This window comes from Aspergillus homomorphus (assembly GCF_003184865.1).
Source record: "Aspergillus homomorphus CBS 101889 unplaced genomic scaffold BO97scaffold_8, whole genome shotgun sequence".
NCBI lineage: Eukaryota > Fungi > Ascomycota > Eurotiomycetes > Eurotiales > Aspergillaceae > Aspergillus > Aspergillus homomorphus.
This window is the reverse complement of record NW_020291894.1, coordinates 22,772-40,216: the sequence shown is the minus strand read 5'-3', so window position 1 is coordinate 40,216 and position 17,445 is coordinate 22,772. Positions and strand designations below refer to the sequence as shown.

At 51.8% G+C, this 17,445-nt stretch overlaps 6 protein-coding genes across 6 annotated transcripts; 2 read left to right on the top strand and 4 right to left on the bottom strand.

Moving 5' to 3' along the window:
- Positions 1-632: 632 nt before the first annotated feature.
- BO97DRAFT_386162 (F1F0 ATP synthase subunit beta) lies at positions 633-3,318 on the bottom strand. Its single transcript, XM_025693515.1, has 7 exons — positions 3,213-3,318; positions 2,907-3,073; positions 2,654-2,739; positions 2,526-2,568; positions 2,054-2,370; positions 1,143-1,992; positions 633-1,079 (listed from the first exon to the last, which is right to left on the bottom strand). Exons 1-7 carry the CDS (start codon positions 3,221-3,223, stop codon positions 997-999), a joined length of 1,557 nt encoding a protein of 518 aa, XP_025553619.1. The 5' UTR covers positions 3,224-3,318; the 3' UTR covers positions 633-996.
- A 1,100-nt stretch (positions 3,319-4,418) lies between these two features.
- On the bottom strand, positions 4,419-5,817 carry BO97DRAFT_404035 (cytochrome c oxidase subunit IV family protein). The gene is made up of 3 exons (XM_025694871.1): positions 5,336-5,817; positions 5,039-5,232; positions 4,419-4,931 (listed from the first exon to the last, which is right to left on the bottom strand). Exons 1-3 carry the CDS (start codon positions 5,643-5,645, stop codon positions 4,842-4,844), a joined length of 594 nt encoding a protein of 197 aa, XP_025553618.1. The 5' UTR covers positions 5,646-5,817; the 3' UTR covers positions 4,419-4,841.
- Positions 5,818-6,158: 341 nt separating this feature from the next.
- On the bottom strand, positions 6,159-7,708 carry BO97DRAFT_404032 (actin-binding ADF family protein). The gene is made up of 6 exons (XM_025694870.1): positions 7,513-7,708; positions 7,338-7,390; positions 7,261-7,271; positions 6,913-7,173; positions 6,791-6,839; positions 6,159-6,722 (listed from the first exon to the last, which is right to left on the bottom strand). Exons 2-6 carry the CDS (start codon positions 7,341-7,343, stop codon positions 6,582-6,584), a joined length of 468 nt encoding a protein of 155 aa, XP_025553617.1. The 5' UTR covers positions 7,344-7,390; positions 7,513-7,708; the 3' UTR covers positions 6,159-6,581.
- A 1,223-nt stretch (positions 7,709-8,931) lies between these two features.
- Positions 8,932-10,666, bottom strand: BO97DRAFT_340186 (SH3 domain protein; the record flags this gene model as incomplete). The annotated part of the gene is made up of 4 exons (XM_025691585.1): positions 8,932-10,155; positions 10,208-10,370; positions 10,433-10,516; positions 10,572-10,666. The coding sequence occupies 4 exons, from the start codon at positions 10,664-10,666 to the stop codon at positions 8,932-8,934; spliced, it is 1,566 nt and encodes a 521-aa protein (XP_025553616.1).
- A 2,956-nt stretch (positions 10,667-13,622) lies between these two features.
- On the top strand, positions 13,623-14,900 carry BO97DRAFT_404030 (putative stress response RCI peptide). The gene has a single exon (XM_025694869.1). The coding sequence runs from the start codon at positions 14,008-14,010 to the stop codon at positions 14,479-14,481; it is 474 nt and encodes a 157-aa protein (XP_025553615.1). The 5' UTR covers positions 13,623-14,007; the 3' UTR covers positions 14,482-14,900.
- Positions 14,901-15,101: 201 nt separating this feature from the next.
- she9 (putative mitochondrion biogenesis protein (She9)) lies at positions 15,102-16,986 on the top strand. The gene is made up of 2 exons (XM_025699793.1): positions 15,102-15,755; positions 15,840-16,986. Exons 1-2 carry the CDS (start codon positions 15,128-15,130, stop codon positions 16,796-16,798), a joined length of 1,587 nt encoding a protein of 528 aa, XP_025553614.1. The 5' UTR covers positions 15,102-15,127; the 3' UTR covers positions 16,799-16,986.
- The last annotated feature ends 459 nt before the right edge of the window (positions 16,987-17,445 follow it).

The following is a 17,445-nucleotide window of genomic DNA, read 5'->3' as shown; positions in this document are numbered from 1 at the left end:
GCTAGAAATATGAGGAAGAGCCGAGGAAGTAGGACTGAACAAGGAGAACGAGAAAGTAGAGAGAGAGACCTAAGAGCATACACACAACATATCCAATGAGGGGTCTTCATATGGAATATTTGGTGATTGAATAAGCTATTGAGTCCTTGTCGAGGGTAGAGATTTATCCTGGGATAGGCAAGCTACTATGGGGTCACTCCACTAGCAAACATACCTTGCTTGGTGGTTAAGACTGAAGGACCAAGCTCGGAAGGCTTTGGAGACTCACAACTACCTTTCATACGATGTCGGAGCTGGTAGTTGGTAGCGTAGGCTTGGGGGCGGGGTAGCAGCTGCAATCATAGTGTAAGGATTGAGTATAGAGGGAGTATGGAGAACGGAGTATAAAGACTGAATATAGGCACTAAGTATGGAGATGAAGTATGAAGATAGAGTATAGAGGTGAAGCATGGAGACTGAGTCTGAATAGAGTGGAGAGATTGAGTACGGACCTTCAGTACGGACCTTGAGTACGGACGTTAGTATTGATGGAGAGTGGAAGAATCAGTGGAGAATAGAGATGGATTATGAATGTGATGTGGAATTCAAGGTCAATAAATCCCAGACAGCTACGTAACCAAACAGTATCATATCAATTTCATTACCATATCACGATAAACTACGATTGAACAACCATTCAACAAAAGAAAGAGTACAATTGTCCCAGCCCAGAGGGTATCAGGCTGATGGTGGTCGTTTTAATTTACTTACATGAGCACGTAGTATAACACAGCCGAGAAGTCTCCATCCCGGCTTTGAGGGGAAGCCATGAGGTGACATGTCTTCAAGTGCTCCTGTGTTCCTTCTTAGAATTCGTTGGACTTAAAAAGCCTTTCTCTCATAACTCCCTTTTCTCAATTCGAGTACTGTACACGCATCGATGGAAACCGGACCATGGAAGAAAGGTAGTCCATGTCTAACAAAAAAGGAAAAGGGCGCTTAAAAACAATATTACATCTAGGCCTTGTTCTCGAGCTCGGCCAAGATCTTCTCACCCTTGGCGCGGGCAGACTCGAAGTCACCAACCATGTAGAAAGCAGCTAGAGAGGAGACAAGTCAGCCATGATCAAAGCCCGAAGAGAAGGCACAGAATTCCAACTTACCCTCAGGAAGGTCATCACCCTCTCCGCCGATGATAGCCTTGAAACTGCGGATGGTGTCCTTGAGGTCGACCAGCTTACCCTCGATACCAGTGAAGACCTGGGCGACGGTGAAGGGCTGGGACAGGAAACGCTGGAGCTTACGGGCACGCTCGACGGTAAGCTTGTCAGCCTCAGACAGTTCGTCCATACCCAGAATGGCAATGATATCCTGGAGGGACTTGTACTCCTGGAGCATCTGCTGGACACGGGTGGCGGTGTCGTAGTGGTCCTGACCGACAATACGGGCGTCGAGCATACGGGACTTGGAGTCGAGAGGGTCGACGGCAGGGTAGATACCCAACTCAGAGATACCACGGGACAAGACAGTGGTGGCGTCCAAGTGAGCGAAGGTGGTGGCGGGGGCAGGGTCAGTCAAATCGTCAGCGGGCACGTAGACGGCCTGGACGGAGGTAATGGAACCCTTGGTGGTGGTGGTAATACGCTCCTGCATACCACCCATGTCGACGGCCAGGGTAGGCTGGTAACCGACGGCAGAGGGGATACGACCCAGAAGGGCAGACACCTCAGAACCGGCCTGGGTGAAACGGAAAATGTTGTCAATGAAGAGCAGCACATCCTGACCCTCCTCGTCACGGAAGTACTCGGCGATGGTCAGACCGGTAAGGGCGACACGGGCACGGGCACCTGGGGGCTCGTTCATCTGACCGAACACAAGGGCGACCTTGGATTCACCCTCAAGCTGAATGACACCAGTCTCCTGCATCTCGTGGTACAGATCGTTACCCTCACGGGTACGCTCACCGACACCAGTGAAGACGGAGTAACCACCGTGGGCCTTGGCGATGTTGTTCTGCGTCGAGGATTAGCTCCAGATTCGCTGCCACATCTGAAAAAGCCAGGCAAACACTTACGATCAACTCCTGAATGAAGACGGTCTTACCGACACCGGCACCACCGAAGAGACCAATCTTACCACCACGGGCGTAGGGGGCAAGAAGATCGACGACCTTGATACCAGTGACGAGAATCTCGGCAGTGGTGGACTGCTCAGTGAAGGCAGGAGCCTCAGTGTGGATGGGGCGGAACTTGTCGGCCTTGATGGGACCACGCTCATCAATGGGGTCACCAGTGACGTTGACGATACGGCCGAGAGTGCCAGGGCCGACGGGGATGGTGATGGGAGCACCAGTGTCACGGGCGGCAGCACCACGGGTCAGACCCTCAGTACCTGAAAAGGGGACGCGTTAGGAAAAACCGGCACGAGAGATAGAAGACAGGACACCGAGACCACGCATTGGAAGGGATGACGACGAAGGAAGGAGGTCGAGGAGTCGAAATCTTTCTATGGTGGCCGGCGGTAGGTGAATTGGGTTGCAAGCTTACCGTCCATGGCAATGGTACGAACGACATTCTCACCCAAGTGTTGCTAAAGCTGAGGTTAGCTATCAAAGCAAGCTTGCTTGCTTGATGTCATTCAATCAAGCTGGAAGAAGGTAGTGGTTGGAACCTACAGCAACCTCAAGCACGAGCTTCTGGCCGTTGTTCTCGGTCTCAATGGCGTTGAGAATGGCGGGGAGCTTGTCACCGTCGAACTTCACTGCAGGCGAGAGTCAGATAAGGTGTTCTTTGATAGGCATTGAGTCGTTTTTGATGAAATTGTGGATGATATCGCGGCGCGGAAAAGATTTTCGCGTAGCCGCCAGCAGGGTTTTTTTTGCCGGTAACGGGTAACGGGAACGAAGGGAGCGAGCGGTAGGAACATACCGTCAACGACGGCACCGATGACCTGGTGAATCTTGCCAACGGAAGTAGCCTCAGTGCTGGCAAGACGAGCCAGGGAGGGAAGACCGTTGGTCTTGGGCTGGAAAGCGCGGCGGGCGACGGGCGTAGGCCGAGCAAAAGCAGCCCTCCCGAAGGTCCGGGCAAGACCGCTAGGAACAGAGACAAGCAGAGGTTAGTTTTAAAAAGTTCTTCATGATATAAAGGAAGGATAATTAAAAGGTAATAGGAGTGGGGGATGGGGGTGTGGGATAGGACCGGGGTAAGGGGAGAGATCGAGATGGGTAATACCTCTTGAACATGATGATGGTGTTGAAGAGCGAAATGGGTATAGAGGGAAGGTCAAAGGGGAGGATGGGGGAAAAGGGAAGAAGGGAAAGAGAGGGAGAAAGAGGTTGAGGGAGGTTGAGGTGGACTCTGGCGGAGGTTTGTGTCCGGCTTAGCCTTTCCGGGGCGGTTTTGCCGACGATCCCGTGATGTACCGAGCAACCAGTTGTGTGTGTGGTTGTGTGTGGTTGTGGTGGTAAGAGGCCAGCTGGTGGTAACAACGGGGTAACTCCAAGGTATTGTTACGCATGCAAAGTAGAAGGAGGAATACATGGAGAACACATGGAGGATACATGGAGGATACAACATCCCTATTCAGGCTAATCATTCTCTGCTACCACCTACCATTCATCGTCCAGTACACTTACTTAGCTGCTAACCTGCTACTTACATGTACTGTACTTCCCGTCTGTCCGAGTAGTAACTACCAGTAGTGCTTGCATCTCAGCTGCACAGCAACCAACCTTACCAACCAACCTTGCCCTGTTCGGGCCAGTTTCGCACACAAAATGGGGATCGGGCTTGGCAGCCGCCCGGATACCAACTGGGACCTTCCTTTCCCCTCTTCTTCCAGCGGGCGGACTTGTTCTCAGATATATACTTCCCATCAATCAACACAAGTATTGACTCTTTTGCATTTCCAAATCAATTCTATCACTCTAACAATCCACCGTGATTCACCCAAATATAACCCTCCCACCGGAGTCAAAGGAAGCTGTGGTTGCTCCGCCAACCTACCTCCAGCCAGGAAACAAGCGACGGTATCGGACCAAAACCGCCAACCACCACGAAAAATCTGACGTGTTCCCGTGATTTTCCCTTTCCGGATTTCGCAGCCTTCTCTCCCTCCCTCCCCATTTTTCCCCGAACGCTCAGTCTGGCGGTGTCGTCGTCGAGCTTGGATCTTAAATCGACACGTAGTCAACTCAGTATAAGGGGTTAGTGAAGCTTGTAGTTCATAGCAACCTAGACCGATACTTGTGAAGAGGCTGGGAGAAACTCAATTGTTGTATTGCTTGACTGGTAATGGTCTAGTTTTTGTAACAATGACGTTTCCAAGAGCCGCACACAGACTGTCCTCGGTAGCTCCAAGCACCTACCATGCTGTAGTTACCGTAGCCGCCTCTCTCTCTCTCCCGAATTTGATATCGGACTCTTTTAGTGACTTAGCTCAGCCATTGACATTGACTATATACATTCAATGACCCTCCCAACTCGCATGGCACAATTTCTCCCTTTGCTTAACAATCTTATAGCACTTGCACAGGGACCTTACTCTCACACACAAAACCACTAAGGACAACAACAAAAATAAAAACCAGAGAGAAACCCATTCTAAGGCTACAAAGGAGATACATTGGATTATTGCACAGTACGAGGTACATAGGGGTCTTTTTGGGCTGGAGATTTGACAAACAAGTAAAACAGGTGCGAGACCACGAGTCCAAGCTGGATGGCCACCGATCCGCCGTCATCAGAGGGCGTGCCCGAGCAGGCAGGGGAGTCAGGTAATCTATCAATCAGTCCAACGCTGCCGATTTGCAACTTGCCCAATCGTTCTACCTATTCCTTCCGAGATATTGTCCGGCAAATTTATTGCTTCTCAGCAGGAGGGCTCTGGACAAAGCCCTTGCCCTCGTAACCCTCGGAGCTGACGCCGTAGAGAGGGTTGATCTTCTCACGCTGTGTGGAGGGAAAACCCAGGTTAGTCGTCGTTCGTATACATCAAGATTCGATTATGCTGGAACAGCAGAGTATTCAAAGAGCAGATATCAGACAAAGGGACTTACAATAGCGTATTCATTGGAGGCTTCCTGCCACTCCTTGCTCATGGTCTTGGGGAGGGGCTTGGCGAAGTAGTGGACGGCGTAGAACACACCGACACCGATGGCGCAGTACTGGAGGGCCTTGAGGAAGACCCTGAGGTTCTCGCCCTTGGGAGGGAGAGTACGAGGGCCATGGGGGCCAAAGGAGATCCAGTAGGCTACATGGTGGGGAGAAAAAGAGCCCGTCAGCAAAATTCTTTCAACCACCAGCTAGCGACGAAAAAAAAAATGAAAGGTGTCAGGCGAATGGATGAAGCATACCGGCCTTCTTCTCCTGAAGGGTCAACTGGTGCCAGTCAACCTGCATGCGGTCTCTCAGCTGCATCCACAGTTCGGCCTGCTCCTGGGGGGGCATGGCATCCCAGCGCTTCTCGATACCGGCGAGTGTGGGATTCGAGATGGCATGCTCGGAAGCGGCGCGAGTCTGCTGAGGAGCGATGGACTTCTTCTCGGTCTGAGGACGAGCGTTCAGGCAAGCCATTGGGCTGGAGGCAGTGCGGTAGGAGCGCATGGCAGTGGTGGGCATGGCCGAGCTGCGAGCAGCGGCCCGAGAGGCGGACTGAACGAACATTGTGTGCGAGGGACGACTGTGCGACTAGTGGTCAATTGATGATGGAAAATCAACTCTCCGGGATGAGAGGAACGGTTCCTCGATAAAGGAGGATAGAGGACGTTGGGGGTGTGGAGTGGAGGGGGGGTGACGAAAGAGTCGCGATGGAGGACGAAGACGACGTTCGATGATCTGTGGTTTGAGGTGGAAAGTCGAGTATCCGGACAGGCTAGCTTAGTCCTCTTTACCCCCCACCTCATTGGCTCACGACCAAAGCCCGTCCCGACCGCCCCGTCCGCCTTTGCCCGTCTGACTGAATCCCTTCCCCCAAGAAACATCAGACAATGCCAGGGTTGATAAGGGGTCTTACCCGTGATCACCATTCCTTCTCGGCGCTTCCACTTTAGTGCAAGTTGCGTCTAGGGTAAATACGAATCACCAGTGTCTCAAGCTCCCAGATCGCGAAGGCTACAGAGATTCCCTTCTCCCAGAAACTGGCACTATTTACGTCAATCATCCCTAGTCCTCTTTCCCAGCTACTATAGAGACATCACGAAAGGAAGCAAAGAAGGGCGGAAGACATCGCAGGACTGATCGGCTAAGAATGATTCTCCGTGTCTACTCTACACCCGCCATGTCACTCCTTCCCCATGTCAGGCAACAGTAACCTTTGTGTACAGGCGAACGCTGACAAACAAGCACGAATTCCTTCCCAGACGCTCGGCCTCGCAAAGCGCCAGAATCGTATGAAGATGATACGGTCACTATCAAAAGAAACGAGAGAAGAAAAATGAATAAAGCAGAGTCAAGTCGTAACGTTCTCATATTGAACTATTTGTGTGCAGGGAGACTCGGAGAGAGTTGCTTCGTTCCGGATTCCGCCGCGATTCGAGATGATGCGTTGCGATGCAACAACCAGCACAGTCACCTTGGCCCGGACCCAGCCGGCACCGTCATTTATTTGCCAGCCTTGCCACCGCTGGCCTCGGCCAGGACGGTCTTCCACTCAATGTCGGACTTGTCGTCAGCGTGAATGGAGGTGTGGATGTTGAGGGCGTTCTTCAAGTTTTCGCGGGTGCTGGCGTAGATCATGGACCACTAGTATAACACCGTCAGCAACGAGAACCCGCCGATCGCGCGAGGTGGGTCGCAGGAAGGGAACATACGAGAGTAGGGGTGTCACTGGGCACCCAAGAGATGAAGATGATCTTGCTTCTACAGAAGGAGTGAAAAGGTCAGCAAAAGTGGACTCCGCCGCATCCGCGCAGAGCGCACGCCATGGTCATACCTCTTGCCCTCACCACCACCGAGGTCGTATTCCACATCATAGACGGCATAACGGGGAGCGGGGCGACCGTTGCTGTCCTTAGCGGCTTCGAGCTTGCTGCGGAAGACCTCGTAGTCCTCGTCCTGGGAGGCCTCGTCGACGACGACTTCCTTCTTGTTGTCGGCGATCTTGAAGATGATGAACTTGGTCTTGTTTCCCTTGGCGCCTCCGCTCATGCGGAAGTCATTGAATGCAGTGATGCACTCATCCGTGATAGAAACACTGTTCAGTCACGGGCATGTCAGCTTTGTCCTGGAGACACCGAGCTGGACGAGCGAGGCTGGGTGGGCGGAACAGGTGACAACATACCCAGATGCGAGCTAGAAAAGAATGAAGAAACCAAATTAGCTGTGAGCTTAGCAGACAGAGCAAAAGAGTGCACTCACCGACATGATTGATTATAGTTCTGGAGTTGAGATGGGGTGGGCTAGTGGATAACCTGCGCATGCACGCGATGTCAGTTGGCCAGTTTCCCCTATTTGTCCTCTGGCGTCACAGCACGGTCGGTGATGGCAAAGAAAGCACCGGGACTGGGGAGAAGAGACTGAAAGGGCGACTCACCAAGTAAATAAAACAACTTGATCAGATAGTAAGCGGGAGAATCGGAGAATGAAGAAAGTTATCAAGAAGAGGGGATAAGGGTGAGGGGAGGGGGGGGTGGAAGATGGAGAGGAAGAATAGTGGTTGTAAGTAATAATGGGTGGAGGAGGAGGGGGGAATGAGAGCCGAGATGGAGATAGAGGGGCATTCATTTAGTTAGTTGTTGTGCTCTTTGCGCACTCACAGCGGCGGCGGGCGGACACAGTGGGGGGAGGGCCTGCCACGTGATTCGTCCCAATCGCACCACCAGCCAGCCAGCCGCCCTTTTTCTTCTTCTCCCCCTGAAATTTCCTGGGCGATGACGGAGTTGGTCTATTTTAGAGTGTCCATGGTGTTGACCGTAGTAGTAGTTAGGGGGTTTGATTACTGCCTTAGTGTAAATGGTTAAGCGTAGGTAGCCATCATTATTATTATCAGCAGGACCACCACCACCACCACCACCAGCAGCATCCGGCATAATGCGCCTTGTCTGCAGCCTTGTGCCTGCAGCTCTTTTCCGCTCTGCCAGAACACTTTCTCTACTGAGGACAACTATAGTGGAGGGTAACTAATTGGCCTTAGGTGGGGTGCCCGACTAGAAGCCTGGGAAGATGATTCACAGTTCATCAATATTTCATCGGCCGCAGTCCCTCGTTCTATTCTCGGAGTTGCTGCAGCCAAATGAATCTTGTTTTTGCACCGGAGTAAACCGCCGTTGATGGGTTGCTAACCATGGAACTAGCCCCGGCTAGCCGAGTGATATCACGTCAGTCCTGTCTCGGTAAGGCTGTATGTAAATTTTAAGGGAACAGCCTGCCCTGTCGTGCCTCACAAGATCCGATGCCATCGCAATCAGGATTTTACTGCGAGAACTGGTCGTCATGTATACAAATACATTCAAGTTTTATTCTCTCAGCCACCAGGGCTACGAGATGCCATCCGGTTTTGTGTGAACCGCAAAATGAGAAGACATAATGTCCGCACTTGATGCACGCTTAGAAGGTAAATATAATGATGCAAATCGTGTCTAAATACAACAAATGCACCGCACGCTCTGAAATAGGGTATATAAGAATCGGAAATGGATAAAGGGGTAATCGCAAAGGCATAAAGATCGTCTCATAAACATCGTCAACTTGAGAGCACGATCCGACAGGAGCTGAGAATGTTAAGCAAAAGAGTGCGGCTCAAGTCATCAAGAAAAATGCTCAAGTGATCATGCAGGGTATTTCTACGCGGAGTCACTGGCAGATCCTCTGCTAAGGTGATCGATGAAGAGCGCACGAAAGCAGATAAGACGCCAAGAACAGCAGCCCCAAGTCAGGCGTGCGCTCAAGACTAAGCGACGAGCTTGAGGTTGGCCACGCGGACTTAGACCAGAGAGCCAGTGGTAAAAACTCATCAATCCTCGTCCGCTTGCCCACCATCGATGATCTTGCGCCAATGTTGCGGAAGGCAAACGCAAACGAGTGGAAATGCTTTGATCTCACCCATGGGAGACGGAGATGGTACCGGTCGTTGTGAGCCATTCGAGACACCACTGTCCCGTTGCTCACGGTGCCTGGCATCATAACCATCCACACTTTCGGGGATCCGAACGCCAGTGGCCCATCCATCATCCCAGATACCAATCACCTTCAACATCTCACCTCGATCCAAGGCAAATTCGTCTCCCGCCCGAGGCTGATATGCCCAGAGCACGGCCACCTTGTCACCAGGGCGGATCTCATCCGGAGAATAATAATCCTGAAATGAAGACAGTTGCTCCGACTGTCCACTTGTCACGCCTTCAGGTGATGAGTAATGGCCAGCCTTCATCGAACGAGGTGAGCCATCACTGGCTGCACCAGCTAAGGCTGAGTTGCTGGATAGCGATCCGTGACGCTTGCCAGTTGTCGGTGGGATCTTCTTCGACATCGCACCCGGGCTGGCGCCGAATTCCGAGTCGGAAGAGTCACTGTATTTCGCGCCCCCGAATAAGGCAGCAGAGAGGCGGGAGCGTGCCGGTGACGCACTGGGTGCTTCGCGCAAGGCAGACATTCGAGCGACCCGTCCTCCAGGAATAGCAGCATAACCATTATTCATCTGGGCCGGTTGCATTGATGGGGAGCCCTTGCGTTGTGGGTTCGGCTGGTTGAGGCCACTTTCGTTCTTCGCCTTGCGCTTGCGCCGCAAGCAGATCAAAGCAAGTACGGCGAGGACAGCAAGTAGTGCAAACCCTACCACCGATCCTATCACAATACCCGCGATCTCTCCGCCAGATAAGCCACCCGAGGCACCAGCAGTTGAGTTGGATGTTGACGTCGATGTGAAAATCGGTGTAATCGTTGAAGATGGGACGGTTACGTTTGAGCACCGGGTAGCTGCCCCTGCACTTTCACAGCAAGAATCGGTAGTATTGGTCGAGCTCGATTTGCAGTGCGCACACAGTCCCAAGAGGTTAGATCGGAATCCACAATTCTCCGGCTCATTGTCAGCACCGGGGACGCAGCTCACAGTAATTGAGTCCGCAGGAAGAGCGCAAATAGTAAAATCGGATCGGATCTGGGCCATATAATCGCTAGCCCTTTCGGAACAGAGATCGGAGTCTTTAATTATAGCCTCTTCGCTTTCAGCCATTTGGGCCTGCTGCATGTCAATATAAAGGCTTCTATATAGCCAATTGAGGGAGACTCACGCAAGCATCAGCGCAAAGCGGCCTTGAGTCTTGAAGGGAGAGACTGCAGTCGTTCTTTGAGCTTTGGACCAAGCTGCTGCAGATAACACTTGTGGTATAGCGGGCATAATAGTCACTGGTGTCAGTAAGGTTGGCACCTTCACATCCGAGATAATCCACATATCTAGCCGGAGAAGGACATGGTGAGTAGTGTTCTTGGTAGTATAGAGGGCTAGACAGGCTCACTTTGACCTCACAAAGGACTGCATGACATAGCTGTTTAGCTCTTGGTCAAATTGTGTTAAATTGGAGACATATTGCATGAATGGGCTGAGAATTGGTCAGTATTTCATTGATTTCCACATGGGCAATTGGGCGAGCGAACAAATCTGTATAGAGACTCGAGTTTGTCGATATCGATGAGGTGTTGAATGCGGGACATTGGGTCGAGCCCGACAGTGATATGCATGTGCTGGACATGATTGCAGCAAGCAACTAAGTTTCTCTTAGAATGTACGGCAGTGTGGTCGCACTTGAAAAACGTAGGAGAGAATCAATCTCAGTTCGCTGTTTCGTCTTGATGGGCAGTGTATCAACATCCGCACTCCATGGTTCTCCAGCCGCGTGCTGTTCCACTTTGCGTCAAGGTCAAACTGGCTAAATTTGACGCAGGACTGTATAAGCTCTTCGTATGCGAGCCAACACAATTACAGGCGCGTGAGGCCTCGACCGAGGTGTGCACGGGGAGTCGCGGACAGCTAGTGAAATGCGACTTAGTAGCGCAAGGGTGGGAAACGAGCGACTAGAGTTCGGAGCTGACGAGTCAATCGAGATCATCCAACGAGAGGTATGCCAGAGCTGCTCAAATGATTGGTGAAAGCTGAGGCGATTTGAAGATAAAGCATGGATGTAAGATGATTAGGGAAGGCAAGCATCAGAGCCGAGCTGGAAGGTGGAGGACGAGGCCCTGCACTCACTGGCCGTGCTTTCCCCCTCCGGAAAGACAGCCGCTAGAGGAAAACACCTGGGGCAATCCAACTCAGATCGCTCGTCACGCCGAAAATGATCGGGGACCTTCCATGGCTAATAAAAAGAAGAGCAGCGATGATTGAGGTCCGAACGAAGGGACGGGTAGAGTGAAGAAATTAAGAACAAGGGCAATCACCGATTGGGGGTGGAAAGAAAAGAAAACTAACTGAGTCAATAGTCAATAATCAGGGGCCTGGCGCGGCCGTTTTGCAAAAGCAGCCGACGTCCTTCTCAAACCAACTTCCTGCCGTTCACTTCCACCGCATCCATCCAGGAACAAGAATTAATTCGCTACCGATCGAGTTAGTCGGACTGGCAGGGAACACATTACTATCGAATCAGAATCAAAATCCAATCGCGAGGACCCCAGCTTCGAGCTCCACAGGCCATCCGGAAGTGAGGTTCGAGGCGGTTCGGAAGCCCATCGCCAACTTCAGAGACAAAGAACAATAGCAAAGCACATACGGTACATACTTTCGAGTCTCGACTGCAAGGGTTTCAGAGCCCCTATAATCCTGGATGCATGCCACTTGCACACTGCAATGTGTTGTGTTCCAAACTTCTAGAGAGCACCTTGGGAATTTAAGTATTCTCACAGGTCGTTTCAGACGTTAGATAAGACTTGAGAGTCAAGATGGGGAGCAAGAAAAAGTGAGGGGAGAAAAGAGAAGAGACAGATGCAGGAACCGCAAACTTTATTGCTCGGATGGCCAGAAAGGATCTGTGATGCATGGCAAGTCACTGGCGGTGTTATTCCCAACTGACGTGGCACACCTCGAGCTTGTGAGGCTGTTAGTGCCAGAAGCATGGAGTGAGATGGGCATTCACAGTCAATCTGGTGATCCACCACGCCGATGAAGTGTCCCCTGTCTACTGCCCTGGGTTGAGCCAGCATGAAGAACTTGGGTGCATGGTGGTCCACACCCTGGCAGCCAGGCATCTGGAAAGTACGGTTCCTATACAGCACAATTCACTAGAGAGTGGGACTGCAAACACGGGAACAAAGCCAGGCCCAGAGATCACATCTGTGGTACGCTTGATAAGTCTTCTAGCCCTAAGATGGGGAGTTCGAGGCGAGGGTCTTCGGTACTCGGCGAGTCAATCATGGAACTTTTTTCTATCACTTTCGATGCTTTCGCCCATGATCTAACTTTGGTGTTAGCCATGATCACCGGCTAGTGATGATGAAAGCTGAAGATTCTAGGATACATTCTGGCAACCAAGAGAGCTTCATTCGGTTGTTTCAGGTTCAATCGCTAGTTGTGTGGCAGCCACTAGGAACGCTAGGCTGCTTGACACCGCCGCGGTTGGGCCGATCGCTATTTGCGATAGCTCAGACATTCTATTCATGACATCGACATAGGATTGTCCACGATCTAAGTTCTTTCTCATCCTCACCACGTAAGGTAGCCTCCCCGGTTAGGTGTCTTTCGACAATGCAGCCCAGCCTTCATTTGCTGGCCAATTGTCGGTAGTACAATTGTTTCAGCCAGAGACAACCTACACTGTCGGGAGCCTCTAGTTGCCGCGAACATTTAATCTCACCACCCTTGCGTCTTCAGTAGCTGTAAGTGACCACATCAAGATAGAGCTTACCCAGAATATGCAGGGAGCTTCTTACCGCCGCAATCCCTTCCAGTGCCTTGGATTATGTCTTGTCTCACGCTTTAATGAAGGCTCTTTACACCAGTCACTAAATCACTGGGCGAGACTCGATCACGACTCTGGCTGTATACAGTAACTATGCTTGGTTTCAAATGAATCGATGATCTGTCGCACTCTTGTTACTACGCTGGGGGAGGCGAGCTAGGGCCAGACCGCTATGGGATGATGCCCCCGGAATGGTCCTAAAGCAAACATGCTTTGCAGATGTATCAAAATCTCGTAAAGCCGCATGATCATCGGACAAGTCAATCCCCAAATAGAATTGGTATCGGGTAAATCTCCCGACATCTTTGCACATGTAACGAACTTAGTTCTGTCCTAGCACATCCTCATCCCCACCGCGTAACCATGCTTATTGATTTGGAGTCTGCCCAATATGTCTACATACTTCTTTCGCCAAACCAATGGTGGGTGATATGGCTACTCAAACTGTAGATAATGCCATAATTTCATGAATACTCAATAGATGGTGTTCCATCTACTTTGAGGATTGAAAAGGGTGTGAATCATCAGCCGTGCAAGGATGGCTCGATACATATATCTCCGCCATAGTCTTGCCACACGCGCCCGAAAATCTTCGGCGGATGAATAGGAAGCTTAAGGCTGTTGAGGCTGTAAGTATCGTGAGCATGCTGTGAGCCAGTTTCTAATAAACGAATTGCTGATTACATCTCCTTCGCTGTGGAAGATGGGGACATATATCTTACTGGGTATCGTTAAGCAATCCGTGATTTGTCTAGCTATACTACGTTTGAAGAGGGGAGCTGTGCTAGGAAGATTTCTATCTTTCAAAATGTTCTATTCCATAGACAGTCTCATCCCCCGTGCTAGATGATAGGCGATATTGTAGTCGTGAGTTGTTGAAGGCAGCTCAAGAACAACTGCCCGCCATGTCAGGTGATCGCATCGCATGGACGACGTCATCTGATCGCGACTGGAGTCTCAGCAGGCATCATTCATTCACCTTGTCATCACTCCACACTGGGTTTCCACTTCGGTTTTGTACACACCTTGACTCTAATACACCAGATAAACACGCTTCTGAAGTGATTCTTTTCAGCTAATACCCAGCATCTGCATACCCACCAAGATTTCAACCACAAGCGACTTATCTTACCACTGTGACCATGTGTGGTTCAGACATCTTCCTTGCAATTCTCGCGATCTTTTTTCCACCTGTGGCTGTGTGGATCAAGAGAGGCATCTGCACGGCCGATTCGATCATTAACCTTGCGCTCTGCTGTCTCGCTTACATCCCCGGCCTCCTGCATGCCTGGTACATCATCCTCAAGTACCCCGAGCCGGACTATGACGACCCCAACTATGAGCCTATTCCCCATCATCGCGGCGACGCCGAGAACGGTCGCGTAACATATTACTATGTTTCTCACCAACCCATGCAGCACCCATCACAGAGGGACTATGGTACCATGCCATCACAACCGTCCCAAGCACCAAACGCGCAGTCTCAGCAGCAGCAGCAGCAGCACCACCACCACGAACAAGTTCAGGGAGGCAGCAGCAGCCGAGATCATGCCGACTCGCGACCGCCTCCCACATACGCTGAAGCAGTGAAGGGGGACAATAAAGTGCAAGACTAGATGGTCAAACTTGGATGGAGAGAGTACAACGCAGTTTGCTTCACACTTTACTCTCTATTGTCCTAAACCACTACTGCCCTCAGAGAGACACGGATCAAGGGATGTCTCCGTCGTCTACAAACTGTTGTTGCTCAGAACCCTGCATGACAAGCTACGATTGCCTTCTTACAACGAATGATTATGGATAACGACTCTGTGATATATGGCATTTTGCCCAAGTGTCTTTCTTTGATGATAGCGGCCATCCCGTCCTACCTCGGGAGGCCGTCCGTGGATTTGGCTCTTCAACAATGTGCTGTTGTGATGATAATAAATTAGGGGAATACTCTTAGTATTAGCTTTAGCTAGAGGGTCACAGATCACTATTGTGCTACTAGGAAAATTCGATCGGAACAAAAGTCTCTCACCGTATCGAAGCCGTCGGTGTTGCTACTAGTAGTTAAAGGGTGTCCACCAGAAGCCCGCAGAAGCGCGGCGATCCCGCATGACCGCCTTCTTTCCCGGCCGCCGGCGCCGACAACAGCCTGAGGAATGAATTCCAACAGAGTGACTTATTCGATTCTCAAGAACGACGAACGACGACAAACAACGACGACGACGAAACAGCATCTGCACTGGCTTCTCATTAGCCTAAGCAGCAGCGGTGATGCAGTCCATGCCATTGCTGCTCAGGCAGTCTTTCAGATCCAGCGTCAGCAGTCTCGCCCGCACCACCTCCTCCCGCCCGGTGCGAAGACCGCTGCTGCCCGCCGCTGGCCCGCAGGATCTTTACCATGGCCGAGATACACCCCGGCGATTCTCGGTCTGTCTGCGATGTCAGTTCCGGTCGCAACCTTCGCGGTACTCCTCGAACGAACCGGAGAAGAAACATGATGTGATCATCCTTGGAGCTCCCGCCGACAGCAAGCCGTCCCCGCCGCCATCCAATAGCCCTGAAGAAAGCCAGCATGTCGAGTCGGATGCGGGGAGAGACACTTCCGCAGCAGCAGCTGCTGACATTGCGGAGGAGCAAGCGCCAACGTCAGCTACCACGGAGCCTACGGAGAAGCGAGAAGGAAAGCAAGAGGATGCTGGTGCAGCGGACGCAGCAGGATCTGGGTCGGAGCCCGGGGGCCTCCCATCCTACCTGGAGAACCGACGGTCGCAGTTCGCCAAACAGTTCAGCAGCGTGATGGATAATCTCCAATCCAACATCTTCGTGGCTGGCCAGCGATTGAACGATCTGACAGGCTACTCCTCAATTGAAGCGTTGAAGAAAGACATCCAGTTCCAAGGTACGAGAGCCCACTTCGAGTATCCCACCCCCAAAACCATATGAGGTCAAGTCTACTGATACTCATCACCTTCACCTACATCAGAGGAGCGACTCCGATCCGCCCGCCGGCAAGTCCGCGCCGCCAAAGACGCCTACGCAGCGGCAATCAACAACCGATCGACGTCCCAGCGCGAGGTCAACGAGCTCCTGCAACGTAAACACGCCTGGTCGGCCGCGGACCTGGAACGATTCACGCACCTGTACCGCAACGACCATACCAACGAGGTGGCCGAGAACGAAGCGCAGGCGGCGCTGTCCGAGGCGGAGCGCGAGGCCGAGGAGGCCGCGACGCAGCTGAACAAGAGCATCCTGTCGCGCTACCACGAAGAGCAGGTCTGGTCGGACAAGATCCGCCGCATGAGCACCTGGGGCACCTGGGGCCTGATGGGCGTCAACGTGCTGCTGTTCCTGATCTTCCAGATTGCGGTCGAGCCCTGGCGCCGCAAGCGGCTGGTCAAGGGCTTCGAGGAGAAGGTCATCGAAGCCATCGAGAAGGAGAAGGCGCTCAACCAGGCCCAGATCCTGAACCTGCAGTCCGAGTTCTCCCAACAGGTCGCCGCCTCGGCCGCCAAGGCGGAGTCTGCCGCGCTCGCTGCTGCCACAGCCTCTGAACCCGAGACCCTGGCGGTTGTTGCCTCCGAGGCCGACGCCGCCAGCGAAGCTGTCCCCAACGAGCAGGAGGTCCCCGCCCCAGAAACGATAACTCCCGAACCCGAGGCTCCAATCTCAATCCAGGACCCCTCCTCCTCACACATGAACTTCAACAGCAACAACAACAACAACAACCGGTTGGAAAACGTCCTCCAGACCTGCAAATCCCACTACTCACGCATCCCCCCCTACGGCACCCTCATCGACTCCACCCGTCGCTACCTCCGCGACCTCTTCAGTGACCGCCAGATCACCATGACCCAGCGGGACCACTCTATCCTCGCTATCCAGAGCGCTGCAGCCGGTGCAACCGTTATCGGACTGCTAGCCTTCTTCATCCGTCCGCAGTGAGAACCACTCCTTGAGTGTGAGTCGGCACCTCGAAGGACGTCTACCGTTATGTATCTTATCAAGCCGTGATTTTTTCTTTGATGGAAGGCCCCCTTCCAATGTATGTATTTGTATAAAGACTCTCAAGACATAAATTAAGCGAATGCGCATTGTTTTTCTATATTAGATGGGAGGATAGTGGTTGAGGGATATGGGGTTGCAGCGGGGAGGTACTGGTATGCTCTCTTTGAAAAGAAGTACAGTTAAATCATAGTGACGTGACTAGAGAAACACAAACACTGAGAAGCTCGAGGCCGAGACACAGAGGTATATCTGTCTGGTGGAAAGGCGTCTTTCTCTTCCGCTCTTCGAGATGGCTTTGATCGGAGACTTAAGCAAGGTCCAGCCACGTAATAATTAGTGTCCGGGGTGAGATGTACAACTTATGATGAGAGAAAAAGTCAAGCTGAGTGAGAAAGAAACAAGAGGCTCAGTTTTATCGGGATCCCATATTAAAACAAGGTCTCTTTATATCTTGACAAAAGACGGAGAGATCAAAACAGGTAAAGAATAAAGAGGATTTCATCTAAAAGCACAGCACATACAGACACAACGACACACGCGTACATACACACAAACCTTCCCCATTCCCCCACTTTCCCTGGCGG

Excerpts from the sequence above, each read along its gene's own strand:
- BO97DRAFT_386162 (XM_025693515.1), bottom strand. Across the intron at positions 2,371-2,525 it reads TCGTACCATTGCCATGGACG|GTACTGAGGGTCTGACCCGT; the intron begins GTAAGCTTGCAA and ends TCCCCTTTTCAG. Across the intron at positions 1,080-1,142 it reads GGGTGATGACCTTCCTGAGG|CTGCTTTCTACATGGTTGGT; the intron begins GTAAGTTGGAAT and ends TCTCCTCTCTAG.
- BO97DRAFT_404035 (XM_025694871.1), bottom strand. The coding sequence starts at position 5,645 with ATGTTCGTTCAGTCCGCCTCTCGGGCCGCTGCTCGCAGCTCGGCCATG. Across the intron at positions 5,233-5,335 it reads CCTTCAGGAGAAGAAGGCCG|CCTACTGGATCTCCTTTGGC; the intron begins GTATGCTTCATC and ends CCCACCATGTAG. Across the intron at positions 4,932-5,038 it reads CCTCCAATGAATACGCTATT|CGTGAGAAGATCAACCCTCT; the intron begins GTAAGTCCCTTT and ends CCCTCCACACAG.
- BO97DRAFT_404032 (XM_025694870.1), bottom strand. Across the intron at positions 6,840-6,912 it reads GGTGGTGGTGAGGGCAAGAG|AAGCAAGATCATCTTCATCT; the intron begins GTATGACCATGG and ends CTCCTTCTGTAG. Across the intron at positions 6,723-6,790 it reads CCAGTGACACCCCTACTCTC|TGGTCCATGATCTACGCCAG; the intron begins GTATGTTCCCTT and ends GTGTTATACTAG.
- BO97DRAFT_404030 (XM_025694869.1), top strand. The coding sequence starts at position 14,008 with ATGTGTGGTTCAGACATCTTCCTTGCAATTCTCGCGATCTTTTTTCCA.
- she9 (XM_025699793.1), top strand. The coding sequence starts at position 15,128 with ATGCAGTCCATGCCATTGCTGCTCAGGCAGTCTTTCAGATCCAGCGTC. Across the intron at positions 15,756-15,839 it reads GAAAGACATCCAGTTCCAAG|AGGAGCGACTCCGATCCGCC; the intron begins GTACGAGAGCCC and ends CACCTACATCAG.